This window comes from Microtus ochrogaster, linkage group LG4 (genome assembly GCF_000317375.1).
Source record: "Microtus ochrogaster isolate Prairie Vole_2 linkage group LG4, MicOch1.0, whole genome shotgun sequence".
Lineage (NCBI taxonomy): Eukaryota > Metazoa > Chordata > Mammalia > Rodentia > Cricetidae > Microtus > Microtus ochrogaster.
Genome location: NC_022030.1, coordinates 52,604,283 through 52,622,599, shown reverse-complemented (window position 1 = coordinate 52,622,599; position 18,317 = coordinate 52,604,283). Strand labels below are relative to the sequence as shown.

At 44.6% G+C, this 18,317-nt stretch overlaps 1 protein-coding gene across 1 annotated transcript in view; it reads left to right on the top strand.

The window, feature by feature from the left end:
- The window catches only part of Sgpp2 (sphingosine-1-phosphate phosphatase 2), a 119,957-nt gene extending 105,622 nt beyond the window's left edge, over positions 1 to 14,335 (top strand). The window contains exon 5 of the mRNA XM_013351720.2: positions 10,937 to 14,335. Coding sequence (XP_013207174.1) covers positions 10,937 to 11,488 — 552 coding nt within the window. The 3' untranslated portion in view covers positions 11,489 to 14,335. The remainder of the gene's footprint in view (positions 1 to 10,936) is intronic.
- The last annotated feature ends 3,982 nt before the right edge of the window (positions 14,336 to 18,317 follow it).

Sequence of the window (18,317 nt, the reverse complement as noted above, 5' to 3'; positions counted from 1 at the left end):
TCCAGCAGCGTTTGCTGTTATGTAATATTCAACCATGTGAATATGCTCCACTGTCCATTCTTTATTGATGAACATTTGGGGTGTTTCCAGAGAGACAGTTACAAACAGTGCTACTTTGAACTTTCCTTCCAAGCCTTTTGGCCAGACAAATAGATGCATTTTATCTGAGTCTGGATGCAAGAATACAATGTATCTCATAAGCTGTGCAAGTATACAGCTTCAAGGCTGGCCATTGTGTGGTGTTGGTTCACAGCCTCAGCAAGCATATGGCATGTCCCCACCTCCTCTGTCTTTTTCATCTTAGTCATTCCAGTGAGATGTCTCAGTCTCTCATGTGATTTTGGTTTCTCTGAATGATGAGTTTTGACCCGTTTTATATGTTTATTTATATGAGATATTTTTCTTTGTGAGGTCCTAGTTCCTTTACCTCAGTTAGCTGGATCACTTGTCCTTTTATTAGTACTATCAATACATGCTAGTTAAATATATTAGAAATTTTTTCCTACTTTGTAACTTGCTTTCTTGATCCTTTTGTTGACATTTTTGGTGAAGAGAGGTTTGAAATTTCAGTGGAGTCCAATTTACGCAACTTTTTAACTGATGGTTACAATTCTGTGTCCTAAGATATTTTTTTGCACATCTCAAGTCACAAAATATTATTTGTAAAGATTTAACCATTTTACTTTGCTTATTTATTTCTATACTCCATTTGTAATAGATCTTGTGACATTCCTTCTATATGAATACTTAGTCCACTCTAGTCTACTCTGCAGTTAGAAGCATGTCCTTTACACATTTATGGGAGGATCACCATCATCATGGGTCAGGTGGCTCTTTTATTCTCTCTGTCATCATTATACTCTATGCTCTTTCCCATTGCTCTACCTCTTTATCTTCTTGCTGAGTCTACTGTCCTGTAAGTATTGATGGCAGGTGGTGGAGAACCCAATAGCCCTCATCCTTGCTCCTCTTGGCTCTTCGTATTTTCATATTAACTTTACACTAAGCATAGCTTAATATTTCCTCCACTGCTGGGCTCTTACTGAGATGAAGTGGAGCGTGCATAACGTCTTGAGGGAAGTGGCTCCTTGCACTGCTGGGCATTCCTGCCCGTGGACATACTCAGATCTTTGCTTTTTCTCAGGATCATTGTTGTTTCTGGGTAGAAATGTTACATATCATATATTGTAGGACATATCAGATGTGTGTAGAAATATTGCAGCATCTGCTAGACGTTGTTCTAAGCCAACAGTTCTCAACCTGTGGGTCCTGACCCCTTTGGAGGGTGCATATCAGATAGCCTACATATCAGATACTTACATTATGACTCATAACAGTAGCAAATTAGTTATGAAGTAGTAACAAATGAATGGTCGGGGGTCACCACGATATGAAGAACTGTATTAAAGGGTCAAAGTTGAGAACCGCTGTTCTAAGTACCCTACATGAATTAGCTACCCCATAGGATAGTTCACAGCAACCTTGTGAGGGAGGTCCTGGCTTTACTCCAGTTTTCCAAAGGATGAGAAGTTAAATAAACTAATCAGAACTCTCTGTGATTGAGATGTCCGGCCTCACCACAGACACAGCATGGTCATATTTACGTCTTCTCGACACTCTGCAAAGCAGGATGCCAGGAGTCTGGCTCTCAGATGGCAGGAGAGCCGCACAGTACTCCCCTGGGGGATCTGTTGCTCAGGGACCCAGCATCCAGGGCACAAGCCAGCGTTCCCCAGGGGCATGAACAAGGGACAACAGTATACTTCCTTTTCCTCTGGGTGTGAACAGTCATGGCACCGAGACCACCAGGAATTCAGATTCCCCTTTGACCTTGGTGTGAACCAGTATCACTATATCTGAATTTCATTTTCAGAGATTGCTGTAATTTAAAAAAAAAAAAGCACAAGAGAGAAAGACACCATGTGATTCACATGGGGGGGGTTCTAATTGGGGTCAAGGGAATGGGAAAAGGGGAGGAAAGGAGTGGGGAGATCTGCTGCTGGTGACAGGAACAGGAGGAGAGAATGAGAAACAGACAGTAAGGGGGAAATATTAAAAGGGAAAGGGAACGTAGTGAATGCACACAGGAGGTGCTCTCAGTGGCTGCAGCTGAGGACCCCAAGGGCAGGCCAGTACGATGCCTGAATGCTGAAAAAGACCACCAGATCATTTTCCAGTACATTCCGAAGCTTTCATTCTCAAGTGTGTTTCAAAAAAAAGAAAAAAAGAAAAGAAAGTGGGAGGCCCCTCCATGCCACGTAAATGTGACCCCATAATGGCTTCTGTAATTTAGCAAGTTAAGACAGATTCTGTCACTCACCAGTGTGACCCTTGTCCCATAGCATCATTTGAGAGTTCGTCGGAAATGCAGTCTCGGGTCCCACCTGGACCTACATTATCAGAAGCTGCATTCAAGGGCTTCCCTGTGGGGCTCTACACAAGCTGCAGTTTGGAAAGCGGTCCCCACACACCCTTAGACAAGGCAGTGCAATGCCGATGTCACAAACCTGCACGGGCCTGTTGGACACTTACATCACATGGAACATGATTCTGCTCTGTTCTCTGGTTACTCTGAGGCCCTGCTGCCCACCCAGGCTTGAGAAAGATCACCGAAGGGTTTGACAGTGTCTTTTGTGTCTCCGGGCAGATTGTCCTTCCTTGTACCTGCCATTCTTGTGAGCTCCTTAGCTGTTGTCGGAGATGATGTTAAAACCTGCCTGGAAACATGTCTGAGCTGCTATCATAATCCTCCACCCTGCCAAGTCCTGCCATCCATCACAGCGTCACTGTTCATACACATGGGAATTCGGGGTGGGGAGGTTGGTATGGTTCATAAAGAAAGACTGGTCGGACTTGCTAGACTCTGTGGAGACCAGAGCAGCAAGTGATGATTTCCTAAATCTGGCTAGGTACAGCCCAAGTTTAGAAATGGTCACTGTACCCCAGCATCTTCCTAGTTAATACTGATTTCATAGAAATCTATAAAAATACCTGATTATATAATTACCGTAAGAAACATAATGCCTGCCTTACTTTTTAGTGTCCCCGAACCACTTAAAGACCACATACAAGGGCTGGAGACATGACCCATAAGGGAAAGTACCTCCTATGCAAGCGTGGGGTCCTGAATTTGCATTCCCTGGTGCATACATTTAAGCCAGGAGCAGAAGCACACACCGTGACCCCAGTGCTGATGAGGCAGAGAGAGCAGGATCCCAAAGGTTGAGTGGCCAGCTGGTTTAGCTGAAGCAGCAGGACTGGGGTCAGTGAGACTCCTTGGCTTTAAAATTAAAGCGAGAGGCCTGGAGGCATGGCACAGTCATCAAGAGTGAGCACTGCCCTTGCAGAGAACCCAGGCTGGGTTCCCGGCATCCACGTTGGTTGGTCTACAACCACCTGTAATTCCAACTTCAGGAATCCAACAGCCTCTTCTGGTTTCTGTGAGCACCCACGTGCACACACACACACACACACACACACACACACACACGTAATAAAAACATAATATATCACGAAAATAAATTCAAATAAATTCTTTAACATGAGACACATAATCATCAGAGATAGTTTTACTTACAAGTATTTCAGTCATCTGAACAGCATCAAATATTTAGCTGCTTAACAGAACATTTTTTTTAAAAGCCTTTTCAAGTTATATGTTTTCCAAATACAAAGTTCACATGGGCCGAAGTTTGTTCTAACATCTATTTATTTTTATTTTATGTGTAGACTCTGGTTTGCATGTATGCATGTGCACCATGTATGTGCCTGGTACTCAGAGTCTAGAGGAGAGGGCATCAGGCCTCCTGAGACAAGAGTTGCAGATGGTTGTGAGCCACCATGTGGATGCTGGGAACTGAACCTGGGTCCTCTGCAAGAACAGCCAGTGCTCTTAATGGCTGAGCGATCTTACCAGCCCTGGGCCAAAGATTTTATTGAATTAATTGAATAATGAGTATGCCAGTAAGTTTTAATGAAGAAATCACTAGACCTCGGAAGTGTGATAAGGAAATACATTAAGGCTGCTGGGCGATATATGAAATGGGGTCTACATCCTATAGGGTCACAAAAGCAGCAAGTCTACTCTTTGGCAGAATCATTTTTTAATTATTTGTTGTCTTTTATTGAAAATACGTTTCTTTCTCACATAATATATCCTCTCTCCCCAGTTCACCTCCACTTCCCTCCCATCTAGATCCACCCCTTTCTGTCTCTCATTAGAAAATAGACAGGCTTCTAAGAAATAATAATAAAATATAATAAGAGAAAATAAAAACTAACACACTGGGCTAGGACAAAACAACTAGAAGGAAAAGAGCCAAGAAAAGGCACAAGGAACAGATATAGACACAGAGAACCACTCGTTTACATATTCAGGAATCCCGTAAAAACACTAAACTGGAAGCCATAGTATATACACAAAGGAAGAGAGGGTAAAAAGAGAGAATATACATATAAATAAAAAATCAGCAGGGCTGTGGTGGCTCACGCCTTTAATCCCAGCACTCGGGAGGCAGAGGCAGGCGGATCTCTGTGAGTTCGAGGTCAGCCTGGTCTACAAGAGCTAGTTCCAGGACAGGCACCAAAAACAAAAAACAAAAAAAAAAAACCAAAAAAAAATCAGATGAAATTTAAAATGGGGGGAGCCCTGATACAACATTATGGGCAAGTAACCCCCAAATATGCTGCGTGGTTCTTTTTCTGCTGGGCATCGACTGCTGGGCATGCAGCCTACCCTTAAGAACAGTTTATTTCCTTGGAGAAGACTAAATTTTCATTTGCAAGTGGTTATTAATTGCAGGCTGTTTCTGGGGTAGAGATGGGGGCGTGTCCACCTCTCCTTTCAGCTCTGGGATCCCATGTAGTGCGTCCAGTGCAAGCCCTGTGCACGCTGCCTCAGTCTCTGTGAGTTCATATGTGCACTGATCCTGTTGATTTAGAGACCGTCTCTCATGCTCTGCGTCATATCTGACTGCGGGTCTGTGAAGGCTCTATGTAGGCACCGGCTTGACTCCTCCGTGTTCAGTGAGTTGTGTAGGTGTTGTCTTCAGCCATGAGGTCTTGCCCTCAGTTTGTAGAGAGCAACCTACAGTCTTGGCAAGAGCTTAAGTTGCTTGGGGGTTCCCATGGAATCCTTGTTTGACAACTCAGATATAACCACTCATGGGACTGGATACTTTATTTGGTTACAAGAGCTATCCACCTGGGACTCTGTCTCACCCATTACTTGGCAACTTCATTTACATTGCTTTCATATACGTATATATCTTAGTAAGCTTTTACTGTTAGGTTTCTATACTCCTCCTCCAATGGCCCTCAATTTTTGTTGTCTCTCCCTGTGTCCCTTCCCTTGCCATGGCTCTTCCCTTCCCCTCCCCACTTAATCTGCCCATTTCATTCATTCATAGCTATCGGTTCTATTTCCCTTTTTCAGGGAGCTCTCTCTGCCCCTCCTAGTCCCTTGCTCTATACCTAACCCCTATGATTCTACGAATTGTAACTTGGTTATCATTAACAGCTAATATCTATAGCAAATACATATCATATTTGTCTTTCTGGGTCCGGGTTACCTCACTGGGGATGATCTTTCTAGTCCTATCCATTACTTGTGAATTTCATGATTTCATTATTTTAATGGCCAGATAATAGTCCATCAGTTAAATATACCACATTTTCTTTATCCAGGCAAAATCATTTTCAGGAAACAAAAATCCCATTTGTCTTTTAATAGGACAAAACCCAGCCAGGTAATGTATATTTCAGGGAAGATTCTGAGGATATTAGCATGAGCAAATTTAATGTGATTGGTAATTTTGTTGATTATCTGTTGAGATAACATGTTTGGTATATAAAATATACTTGCCTTCCGGCTCCTGATTGATCTCAGTTTATTTATTTTTTTTTATTTTTGAGGGTGCTGTTGGCCTGAGTGTGGGCACACATGCGTGTGGTGTGCTTATGTGCTTGTTGTGCACGCAGAGTGAGGTCAAAGGTTAACACGGGGTGTTTTCCTTGATTGCTCTCGGTTTTATATACAGAGGAGGGGTCTCTTGCTGAATGCAGAGCTTCCCAGTTCAGCTAATCTAGCCACTTTGGGGACTCCCGGCTTGGGATTGCAGGTGGGTCGCCACACCTGGGTGCTGGGGATCTGACTCCGGTGCTTATGCCCCATTGACCATCTCTTCGTGGGCTTGTTTATCCAAGGCAGAGTCTCACTCTGTCATCCACATCGGCCTGGAACTTGCAATCCTCCTGCCTCAGCCTCCTGCGTACTGGGAGTGATAGGCCACCACACCTGACTTGTCTGGGGACCCTCCTGTGTGACAATTGGAAATAAATACTTTTGAACTTAGACATTCCCTTTTCTTCCCCCCCCCCCATACAAATGCTAATAACATAACACTCAGGTTTCTGAAATCACTGATATGCATATTCATGAGCCCTGTGGCCTCCTGTTGCTGAGGCAGCTACTGAAGCCTGTCTTCATGAGTCTGAGAAATCAAATTAAACCTTTGCTAGCACAGGAAAGCATATTCCGAGATGTTCAGGAGGAAACACTGACAGATTTGTAGCAACTGTAATCGAGACAAAGGCCAGGTCTGGCTTGTTCCCTGTCAGGGTAGCGGCTTTCAAAGCATTCATCATATCTTGGCTTTGTCTGGGTGCCTGGCTTCAGCGTGCTCTGTGAGGCCATCAGGGGCAGAGCAGGCCCTTGCTTGACATTCTCAGCAGGGGATCTGGCAGAGGGGAAGATGCTAGAGTCAGAGTTCCCGGCCTAAATGCCTCAATAGTCCAGGGACCTGAAAGCATTCTTGGCAAACAATTGTGCGAATGGCTGCCTCTGCCCCTCTTTCTAGGCAGATAACTTTGAGCAGTCTGTCCTCCATAGTGTTCTTCAGGGGAGATGCTGGGAGGCAGGATGAAAAACTTTCCCAGTAAATCACACATGGGAAGAGGATGGAGGGTCAGAATTCACAAATGTAGATAGTTGGTGAGGGGTAAAAGCACACTGTGGGAATTTCCAGAGATGTTCACCAAAACGTGAGAGAGTTCTTGCAGTTTGGCCAAGGATAAGAAGGCACAATGGACGTGTTATTAGCCTTCTTCGCTAGACTTTATCCTGATGTTGTTCTCCTCGTCAGAGTCCTCTGTCACTGTCAGGGTATCTATTTTATTTTATTCTCACTTCTGCACATGGCAGAAAGTTTATGATACTTGTCTTTCTGCATCTGTTGCTTACGGCAGTGACATGGACAACCATTTATTGTCCTGAAATGACACTTTCATTCTGCTTTTTTGGCTGGATGAAACTCCACTGTGTGTATCTAGACAGACAGACAGACAGACAGACAGACAGACAGACAGAGATATATAATATGCATTTTCTTTATCCATTCATCTGTTGGCAGATGCTTTGGCTGATTTCATAGCTTGGCTATTGTGACGAATCTGAGGGTGTCTTTATTAACATAAAAATACTGAGCTGGGCATAGTGATGCATTCTGTCAAGTCAGCACTCTGGAGATGGAGGCAGGGGGATTGAGAGTTCAAAGTCACCTTTGACTACATAGCCAAGATCAGGAAGCATTTTCTCTAAACAAATACTATTGTGATAGAAAAAAAGAAAAATGTGTTAATGGCAGAAAATTCAGGAAAATATGGCAGTGGGTCAGTAGAAGGTAGTGTTGAAAGGAGGCTGTTAGTTTGTTTCCTGGTTGCCTGGCAGTGAAATAATCACACAGAAACCACATTATCTAAATCACTGCTTGGCCCATTAGCTCTAGCTTCTTATTGGCTAACTCTTACATCTGAATTTAACCTATTTCTATTAATCTGTATATTGCCATGTGGCAGTGGCTTACCCGCTAAAGTTCCGGCATCTGTCTCCAGTGGGGCTACATGGCTTTTCTCTAACTTCTCCTCCTTTCTCCCAGCATTCAGTTTAGTTTTCCCCACCTACCTCTATTCCCTGCACAGGACCAAGACAGTTTCTTTATTAACCCATGGTAATCACAGCATATAGAGGGGAATCCCACATCAGAGAAGTCATCTATAGTATTCCCACACAAGAAACCCACCCATCCTTTTATTTCCTTCTGATATTTCATCCATGGCAACAAGTGTTTGTATGTATGCATGCATGTGTATACATACATATATGTGTGTATATATGTATGCATATACTTAAGATTAGACTGTATTCTCTTCAGTGCATCTCACTAGCTGTTAAAGTTGAAGCCATGGGGAGGGAAATGAGATTTTTCAGAAATGTGTCTTTTCAAATGGAAAATGTTCTCCTCTATTATTAAATAAGGAAGCAGTGCATTTGCTCATCACATTCTGTGAGCCGCATATCATGCTCAATCCACGCCTTTTCAGAGTCTGTGATGTTTGCCCCTTTCTTTACCCAAATTTTGCTTGCTTGTGTTTTCTGATTTTTCTCCAGTGGATCATGTTACCTTTGGTCTTAGTTGCATGAACTCAAATACCCCAACAAGACCCATCTTTAAGAGTAAGCTAATCCTTCCCTCCTTCATTCTTCCTGAGACCTAGTTTCATGTAGTCTAAGCTGTCATTGGACTGATAATGACCTTGAACTTTTGGTCCTCGTGCCTTAAGTGCCCTGTTTTCTGGGATGACAGATATATGTCACTATGTCCTAGGGTGATTCTGTGCTGGTGCTGGGGCTTTCTGTGTGTTAGGCAAGCACTCTCCCAACTGGGCTGTCTCCACAGCACCCTCTGTGATGTGAACTTCGTGAACAAGTTTACTCTCTTCATTTTCTTCAAATTCTTTGAGTAGAATCATAGGTTTATGTGTTCCCATCATGTAAGATGCCTTGTAGTTTAATTGTCTTCATGTCTGGAAACATTTTTGAATTTTTTTGCTTAGGTTTGGTTTTTGTTGTTGATTTGGTTTTTTTTGTTTTTGGACCAGTGCTAGGGCCAGCCTGAGCTACAGAATGAGAAGATCCCGTCTAAGGAAGGAAGGAGAGAGGAAGGAAGGGAGGGAGGGAGGGAGGAAGGAAGGAAGGAAGGAAGGAAGGAAGGAAGGAAGGAAGGAAGGAAGGAAAGAAGGAGAAAAAAAAGATTATTTACAAATAAAATTTGGGGGCTGAAGAGATGGCCCAGTGGCTAAGAGCACTGACTGCTCTTCTAGAGGACCTGGGTTTAATTCCTAGCACCCGGATGATAGCTCAAACTTGTCTGTAACTCCAGTTGAAGGGGAACTGACACCCTTACACAGACATACATACTATCAAAACACCAACACACATAAAATAAAAGCAAATCATAAAATAAAATTTAGCACATTTGCAGTTCTTCTTTTATAACAAAATAAATAATTTTGTTATAAAAGAATTTACAGCCCCCAGCTTGGAAAGCTCACTAGTTTTGTCTCAAGAGAGGAAAGACTTCATCTTCAGTCATGTTGGCTAAAATTATTTTTGCCTCAAATGCTGGGGATGTGGACCAAAATAATTTAGTTTGGGCTAAAGACGAACACAATTAGTTTATAAAGACTATTCCAAGCAGATGCCAGAGACTTTGGTGACTGTCATTGCAAAAGAAAACACAAAGAAATAGGGTAAATTCTATTTCGGGTAGCCAGTATCCCAGATATGCTGGTCTGAGAAAGCTACTGCCTCCTGAGTTTGTAAGTGACTGACTGTGCTACTATCCAAGAGCTTCGAGAAGAATCCAAATACATAAGCTACTTTGGTTCAGCCTCGACTTTCTGGCCAGACATTTTTAATGAGCCCAGAGGAAAATACCAAATCACAGCAAAGACAGCATAAGGAAAGTATATGAAGTATGGCTCTTTGGTTTCAGTTCAGGGAGGAGGGCAATCATTGCCACCTGTAGGACCTGAGCAATCCTTGGGACCCACATGGTAGAAGGGAAGAAGAACTCAGCTCCTTTTAACTTCCACAGGCCTGTTGTAGCATGCACACATGTGCATGTACACTTATAAAATAATGTAATAACTGATGTTTTATGAATTGTAGCACACATACATTTTTATAATCACCATTTATAATTACAATCAGTATGGAATCGTTTCATTATCCCCAGATGGCCTTTTGACATCTTTTATGGTCACACAAGATAACCCAAGTCCCCGAGGCAATAGCTGACACTTCTCTGTCCCTGTGGTTTCATCTATAGAACAAGGTTGTGTGTGACCCTTGGAGCATGGTGGCTTGCCCCATTCAGCAGCGTTTCCTGCAGACTTTACCCAGCTCTACCATGCACCAGCAGTTCATTGCTTTTTGATGGCTGAAAAGTATTCTAAGACATAAATACACCCCAGGTTATTTACCCACTCGTCCAGTCAAGAATCTTTGGGGATTAATACAATCTCTATAAATGTCCACATACCAGCTGTTACAGAAACATAGGCTCCATTTCTCCCCTGTATGGGTGATTCATCTAACTTAGGAGTTAATGTTAGAGTATTTTAAATATTGGAAATATTTAATAGTATATATAACTGCCCAGTACTTATTGGGGCATACATTTCTCCTGTGGTTTTTATTCTAGACAAGGGTTTAAGGAGCTGAAGGGTCACCCAATTGGTAATGTTTAATATTCATTTTTTTAAATGCATTCCTAGAGTTTAGCACCCTCATGCTATGCCACATCTGTGAGGGCTAGGACAGTTCTTGTGACTGTAGGTACATATGACAGAGTAAGAGTAAATGACCACAAGATTATCACCACTGAGAGAAAAAAAATCAGAATTTATTCTAAAATACAGAAACACTCCTGTAAGAAAACATGTACCATGTGTAACATGGTGACTGCATATTATCTTCTATTTTCACTTCAAATCCTTTGATTCACATTTTCTTTGAATAGCCGTGATAAAATAAAACAGTGCACAGATTGTCTCTCAAGTGTCAATCAACCCCCGTTCTTTTCTCTCCCGGCAGGACGTGCTGGGCGGCGTGCTGATCACTGCCTTCCTCATTGCCCTCACCTACCCGGCCTGGACCCTCATCGACTCCCTGGACTCAGCCAGCCCCCTCTTCCCTGTGTGTGTCATAGTCGTACCATTCTTCTTATGCTACAATTACCCGGTGTCAGACTTCTACAGCCCAACCAGGGCGGACACGACCACCATCGTGGCTGCCGGGGCTGGAGTCACCCTGGGGTTCTGGATCAACCACTTCTTCCAGCTGGTGTCCCAGCCCAGCCCGTCCCTTCCTGTGATCCGGAACATCCCGCCCCTGACCACTGACATGCTGGTTTTAGGGCTGACGAAATTTACGGTGGGAATTGTGTTGATCATTTTGGTGCGACAGCTGGTACAGAACCTCTCGCTGCAAGTGCTGTTCTCGTGGTTCAAGGTGGTGACGAGGAACAAGGAGGCCAGGCGAAGACTGGAGATTGAGGTCCCTTACAAGTTCGTCACCTACACGTCGGTTGGCATCTGTGCCACGACTTTTGTGCCCATGTTGCACAGGTTTTTGGGATTGCTCTGAGCCCCAAACAGATGGGAACAAGTCCAGTAATGTGAGCTATGAGAAAGCCGTCAGTTGGGGCAACCTCCACCCCTCCTGTTTAAGGAAATCTTAAATCATATTTTTGCTTTGCTGATGTAACATAGATCCTACGGCCGGGGCACCAGCAGTGAGATTGGTCCATAAGGACTGTGTTTCGTTGACTCCAGCCTGAAATGACCCCTGAAGTCAGTCAGACCACCCATCCCCTTTCTATTACATGGACTTAGGACTGGGTCTTGGGTGGACAGGATGGCGGGCTTGACTTGCAATGGCTACAAGCCCTGCTGGGCTCTAGAGAGCTAACAGACTTGAGGTAATATGAAGGCAGGACCACTTCTCAGTCAGAGCCTTGCCTAATGCCTCATCTCGTTCCCCAAACTGGAATTAGGGCTGGGAGGAAGGGTGGCGCCGTGGAAAACCATACCCCTTGGAGAGAGTGACATCTTGTGCTGTGATTGGACTGGACTGTGCCTGAGTGGCTAGCGAGACCGTTCTGGACTAAAGCCTCCTGTGAGGGGCTCAGATGGCAGCAGAGTTAAGAGGCCGCCAGGAAGAACTTGCTTTCTCAACCAGCCTGTCTCCTCCAGGCACTGTCGGTGAAGCAAGAACCTGATCTTCCTCGCACAGAGTTTGCAGCATCCCAGGTTTCAGTGTCTACGCTAGTCTAAGCCACACGTGACAGGCTGCTACCTCTTCGCAGGTGGAAACAAGGACACACCGAGACCCCTACTCTTTCTCGCTTGGTTATCGGCATATTCGGTTGTTTAAGCTTCCAGATGAACCGAGAATGCACTGTATCAGCACAGGAATGGGTGAGCTTCGTCCTCTGGAAGCCTGACCAAGAGAAGAGAGGCAGTCCTGCCATTGCCTCTGCCTCATCCTCCTGATGTTACCTCGTCATTACTTAGCTACTTCTGTAGTTTTTTTTTATTTTAATTGTTCATCTGTGAGGCAGAATCAGGGACCCCCTCTCAACCTTCCCATCTCTTATTTCTTGGCCATTTTGAGGGCCATTAATGTAAGAACAACGTTAGCCTATTTTGGGGAAATAAGCCAATTAACTATAACACCCATTAAACCTCGAGTGGTCCTCCTTAGATCTAGGATGGTTTAATTTATGATGATAACAGCAAAGAGCTCCTTCCCTGGACTCCTGTTCAGAAGAAAGATCAGCTATCAACCCATCCTGAAAAGTTGGTAGAACTGCATAGTTATGGGTCTTTTGCGGGATGGTATCACTGAAGCCAGAGTGCCATGATCCTGACACCTCATCACCAGCCATACATACTGGACAAAATTAATCCCTTTTAAAAAGTTACCGAGGCACAGACTTCTGCATTTTCTCTGATGTTAAACATGCCCCAGGGCCTATGTTGGAATGATGTTCTTTGGTAGTCAACACCATGTTTAATTTCTTAAGATTAATTCTTGGGCTGGGTGTGGTGGCACATGCCTTTAATTCCAGCACTCAGGAGGCAGAGGCAGGCAGATCTCTGAGCTTGAGGCCAGACTGGTACACAGATCGAGTTCCAGGACAGCCTGGGCTACACAGTGAGACCCTGTCTTGAAAACACAAACACACAAACGAAAAGAATAATTCTTAACAAAATGCCCATTTTTAACTTAATTCTTCTCTCATTTACCATAGTTAAGATATGATATGAACAGGGATCAAAATGACGCATCCTTTACCTGGTTTTGCTCTGACGGAATGTCAGCTCCATGGCTAGGGTGCTGCAACCCCTGGCATACGGGTCCTCGGCCTCTCCAGGGCACAGCTGTTGACAGGCACTTTACTCCCCCTCCCCACCCCAGCTACCAAACTAGAGCTTGTAATGCTGGCTAATATTTACACAGGACGATTTTAGTTAGTTCGTCTGGAGCCTGGAGACAAAGGGCTCAGCTTTCTCCACGTGCATCTTTGCAAAAGAAGGGCTGTGTCTATTGTCACAGCAGTGGGGGTGTGTTTGAGAAGTTTAGGTCCCAACAACAGGGACGCTGACAACTGCAGGGATGCATTTAAGGTCGTGTTTACATAGTTTGGATGGAGGAGAAATATATTAGCCACGCAACATTAAACAGTGGCCTAAGAATTTGTCAGGACAGGTTTGGTGTGCTTGCTAACTGCAAATGGAGGGAGAAATTAGTTATCAGAGGTGGCAAGTTTAGTTTCGGATCCCTACAGTATCGGTTTTAAAAGTTAGTGCTTGATAATGTTTTTGCCTTTGTTGATCCCTCCCAATTCACGGCTCACAGAGCACCTCAGCCTAGTAAATTCTGTGTCGCCTATCAAAACACTTGGATTTTCTCTTGGGGAAAGAGTGCCCCCTGCTGGTTAAGATCCAGTCTTCGTCCAAAGGCTCCTTTGTCATGCTCACCAGTGTGTCCAGAATGTGTCTAGGCCAGGCCAACCTTGACGCCAAAGCTTTCAAAAATATTGGCCCCTCCATGAACTGGGAAGAATAACACACCCTTCCCCATCTTGCTTCTACTCCAGGCCAAGGCACCTGTCTGGAATCTGCTTTCTAAACAGCTGTGACTTCTGTGTCGCATTGCTCAGACCTGTACCATAGTTGAATATGCTGGAAAAGACATAGGCAAGACCCTTCAACCAATACCCTTTGATGGAAGCCACCAAAACTACTCCATGCTGTGCCTGGCAATGGGATTTTTTCTCCCAAAGACACAACTCATCTTCCCAGGACACTCACAACATGTGGTATTTCAGACCATATGTTTCAGGTTTCTATTTTGGAACCCCTCAGCTGTCTCGATTATGCACTGTATGTACATTTATTTTTAAAATAAATTCTTTTTTTTGTTTGACTGTGATTGTTAAATGCTTTAAAATCTAATGTTGTGTTTCTGTTGGCTTTTTTTTTTTCCTTTTTTTGAGACAATGCCTCATTCTATAACCCAGGCTAGTCTAGAGCTCAGGTTAGACCAGCTCCCAGCTGGTCTTTAACATAACACATGTCAATCCTCCTCCCTCAGTCTCCCAGGTGCTGCAATTACAGTGTGATCCACTCTACCCAGGTAGCTTTTTCTTAATCTGGGTGTCTTCCTTGGGTTTGTTGGACCCAAAGTGAGGAAGAGTGGAGAAAATGAGTGACAAGCTGCAGAACTTTCAGCTGCCAGAATCCATCTCCGTGCACACAGCGGGCAGCGTCACAATGGCTACAGATTTGTCTGGCAGGGAATAAGTGTATCGCGGTGGTGTGCTTCTAACTCCTTGATAATGAGAATCCTTTTCCTGTGTGGAGACAGATGCCACTCACTGTATGAACTAGAGGGAAAGGAAATGTCTTCGCAGACGACTGCCCTAGTGGCTGAGCCACCTGAACGCTTGCTCCTGTCAAATCTGCATCACTACCATGCTTTGTGTGTCTTTAAGCCCCTCAGGTTTCTCTTTAAGGCGCTAAACTAAGGTGCACCGAAGGGCAATGTGAGGATGCATTTGTGCTGTGATCAGGATATCCTTGTCGCTCATACGTGCTGGGAACCTAAGGGATCTAAAGTTCCAATCTGTGCTGTGGAGTTCCCCCAGGTCAGAGGAGACACGGGCTCAGAGAATTTGGAGTCAATCTGAAGTGTCAAAGTTGTGTGGAAAAGACCAGGTCATGGGGGTGGGTCAGGACAAGAAAAGGATTTATTTGGGCATGCAGACCAGAGTAAGAGCGGGAAGGCTTTCTAGAGACTATTGCAGAAGACAGGCTTAAAGAGACCAGGCTGCCTTAGCAGTGGGGTGACAAGGTACAAGATGCTGTGTCTAGGAACCAGTGGGATGGAGGCACGCCCCCCTGCTCTCACAGAGAAAACCCAGACCACATCACTGTGAGAACCAAGTGATGGATGTGCTGACTTCACAGGCCCCTTCTATCATCCTCGGTGAGATAGGTCAGTCTGCTGTGGATACCTCCCCCTGCACCTCTGAACCGCTTGTTCCCAGGTCCCCTCATGTGTTAAAGCAGCTGTGTGCCCCGCGTGCATGCCACACCCCTTAGTCTTCTCCTTGGGTCCTCAAACCGTGCGTTGTGTTGCTGTGATCTAGTGGGAACCCCTCACTGTCCTCCCTCTCTCTGATATTTCTCTGTCCATTTCTCCAGCACAGGTTACATGGACCAAGCCAAGCACATTTCATTTCAGACAGTGTTCTGCTCAAGGCCATTTGTGTATGTTTTGCTTGTATGAGTGTGGATGCTGGCATGGACGTCTGACACACCTTCCGCTATTGCTTCCCGCTGTATGTTTGACAGTCTCCCACTGAACCCGAGGCTCATAATTTTGGCTGGACAGCTAGGCCAGCAAGTCCCTAGGATCTTCCTGTCCCCACTATTGGGGTCATAGATCCATGGAAGGATGCCTGACTTATACATGGGTTCTGGGGGTTCAAATTCAGGTCCTTTAGCTTTCACAGCAACCACTAACCCAGTGAGCTGTCTGCCAGCCCTGCACTTGGGCTGCCGAAGGCTTTGCTGTTTCAAAGTCATATGGCAAGTCTTCATTCCTCACGAACATAAGACTTTAATAAATCAGTTTGGACTTACTATCCATCTGTTGTTTTCTCAGAGTGGGGCACACCTGTAGCACAGACTCACACACTTACATGCATACTAAGAACGAGAGCTGAATGTGGGCCATGAATAGAATGTGAAATTCTTAAAGCCATAGCCACATGAGACAGGGGGCTAGATGAAGCCAAGAATTCCTCTTCCTTCTCCACGCCTGTCTATGAGGCATGCAAAAACAAACAAGAAAAGCAACGGTGGCGCTAGGAGTTCCGGCTGTGACGCTCAACACATCTGCCAACCTTGCTGCTTCTCTTCTCCTGCTGTGACACCAGGGTTCCCTTGGTTGGAGCCAAGCCAGATTCTTCTCAGTGAAGGTATTCAGAGAAAGCCAACACTTCTAACAAGCCCAAATCGGTCCTCTCATCGAGGGAGGGGCAGGGTGGCAACCTGGTGCAGCTTTAACACCTGTACTCAAGGACTTCCTTCACAGTGTACCCAAGAAGCCATGAACCAAGAGGAGAGGGGCCGCTAGGGCCTCTGATCTGCATCAGCGGTCACCTGGAAACCATATGGGTGGCTTCGAGGGGGAGCAAATTACGCAGAGCCCCCCAAACACACACCATCTTACCCATCTCAACTCGACGCTGATAAAAAGCTGTTGAAGGGTAAGATAAAGACATCCATTTACACCCTATACAAATCCTAGCTCTCTGTCTCCTAGCGACTGAAGCATCCACAGTTCTCGTTGAGATCTCTGGTTAACCCCTCCCACTCCTGTCTGATTTCTACCTAAATAGGGCCACGCGCAGTCTCTTCTGTATGGCTTCTTTCTCTTAGCATGCTAGGGCTCATTTGTGCTATCAAGAGTTCATTCCTCTTAAATGCATGCCCTTCATAAAATGGGCTTTGTGGTCTGTGGCTACTATAAATAATACTGAATATCTGCATAAAACTGCTGTATGACACATGGATGAAATAGCTAGATGGTGTTTCGGGTTTCAACTACTTTCCTGGCTGTATCATTTTACGTTCTCACCAGCCGCGCCCAACAGTCCCACCTGTACCACAAACATTTGATCCATCATTTAAATATGAACCCTTAAATTTTAAAAAAGAAATGTATTGGTGTTTTACCTACATTATGCCTGCATACCATTTGTCTGGTGCCCTTGGAGGCCAGAAAAGAGCATCACTGGAATTACAGATGGTTGTGAGCTGTCATGTAGGCGATGAGAAATAAATTCAGGACTTGCAAGAGCAGCCAGGGCTCTTAAGACCTCTTCAGCTCCAACATTAGCCATTTTAATGAGTATGAACAGTATAAATGTGGTCTTTATTTGTATTCCAATGAGGACTAGTATAACCAGACTTTCTTCGGGCTGCTAGCTCACAAAAAAAGACACAGAGACTTACTATTAATTATGAAAGCTCAGCCTATAGCTTAGGCTTGTTTCTAACTAGCTCTTATAACTTAACCCGTTTCTATCCATCTATGTGCTGCCATGTGGCTCGTAGCTTTTACTTCTCCTCCTGCATGTCTTACCCCATCTGTGTCAGGCTGGTGACTCTGCCTTTCATCTTCTGGGGACCTATCTGTCCCCAGAAATCCCACCTTGCCTATTCCTGCCTACCTAATCACAGTGATATATTTTCACACAGTGTAAAGGAATATTCCATAACATACTAATAACCTCATCTTACTAAGTTATTAGAAACTGCACACACATGTACACACATGAGCAGGCACGTGCGTGAGCACACACACACACACTGTGCCAACTGGATTTTATTGTCAACTTGACATAGGCTTAGAGTCATCAGAGAGGAAGAGGCCTCAACTGAGAAAATGTCTCCCTAAGATCAGGCTGTAGGCAAGAATGTTGGGTATTTTCTTAATTAGTGACTAATGGGGGGGGGGGCTCAGTTCATTGTGGGACTGGCGGCTCTGGGTTCTGTAAGAAGGCAGGCTGAGAAAGGCACGTGGGGCAAGCAAGCAGCACACCCTCCCCCATCATCTCCTGCTCCAGGTTCCTGTCCTGTTTAAATTCTTACCCTGACTTCCTTCAATAATGAACTCTGGTGTGGAAGTATAAACCAAATAAACTCCTTCCTCCCCAGGTTCCTTTTGGTCATGATGTTTCAACACAGTAACAATATCCCTAGTTAGGATAGGCACAGACTACATATATACTACAATCATATACACATATATTCACACATAAGCATAAGTAAACTTTAAAAAAAGATGACTTGGAAGGCTGTCACTGTGTGACTAAAACTGATTCTTAAAGATTTTC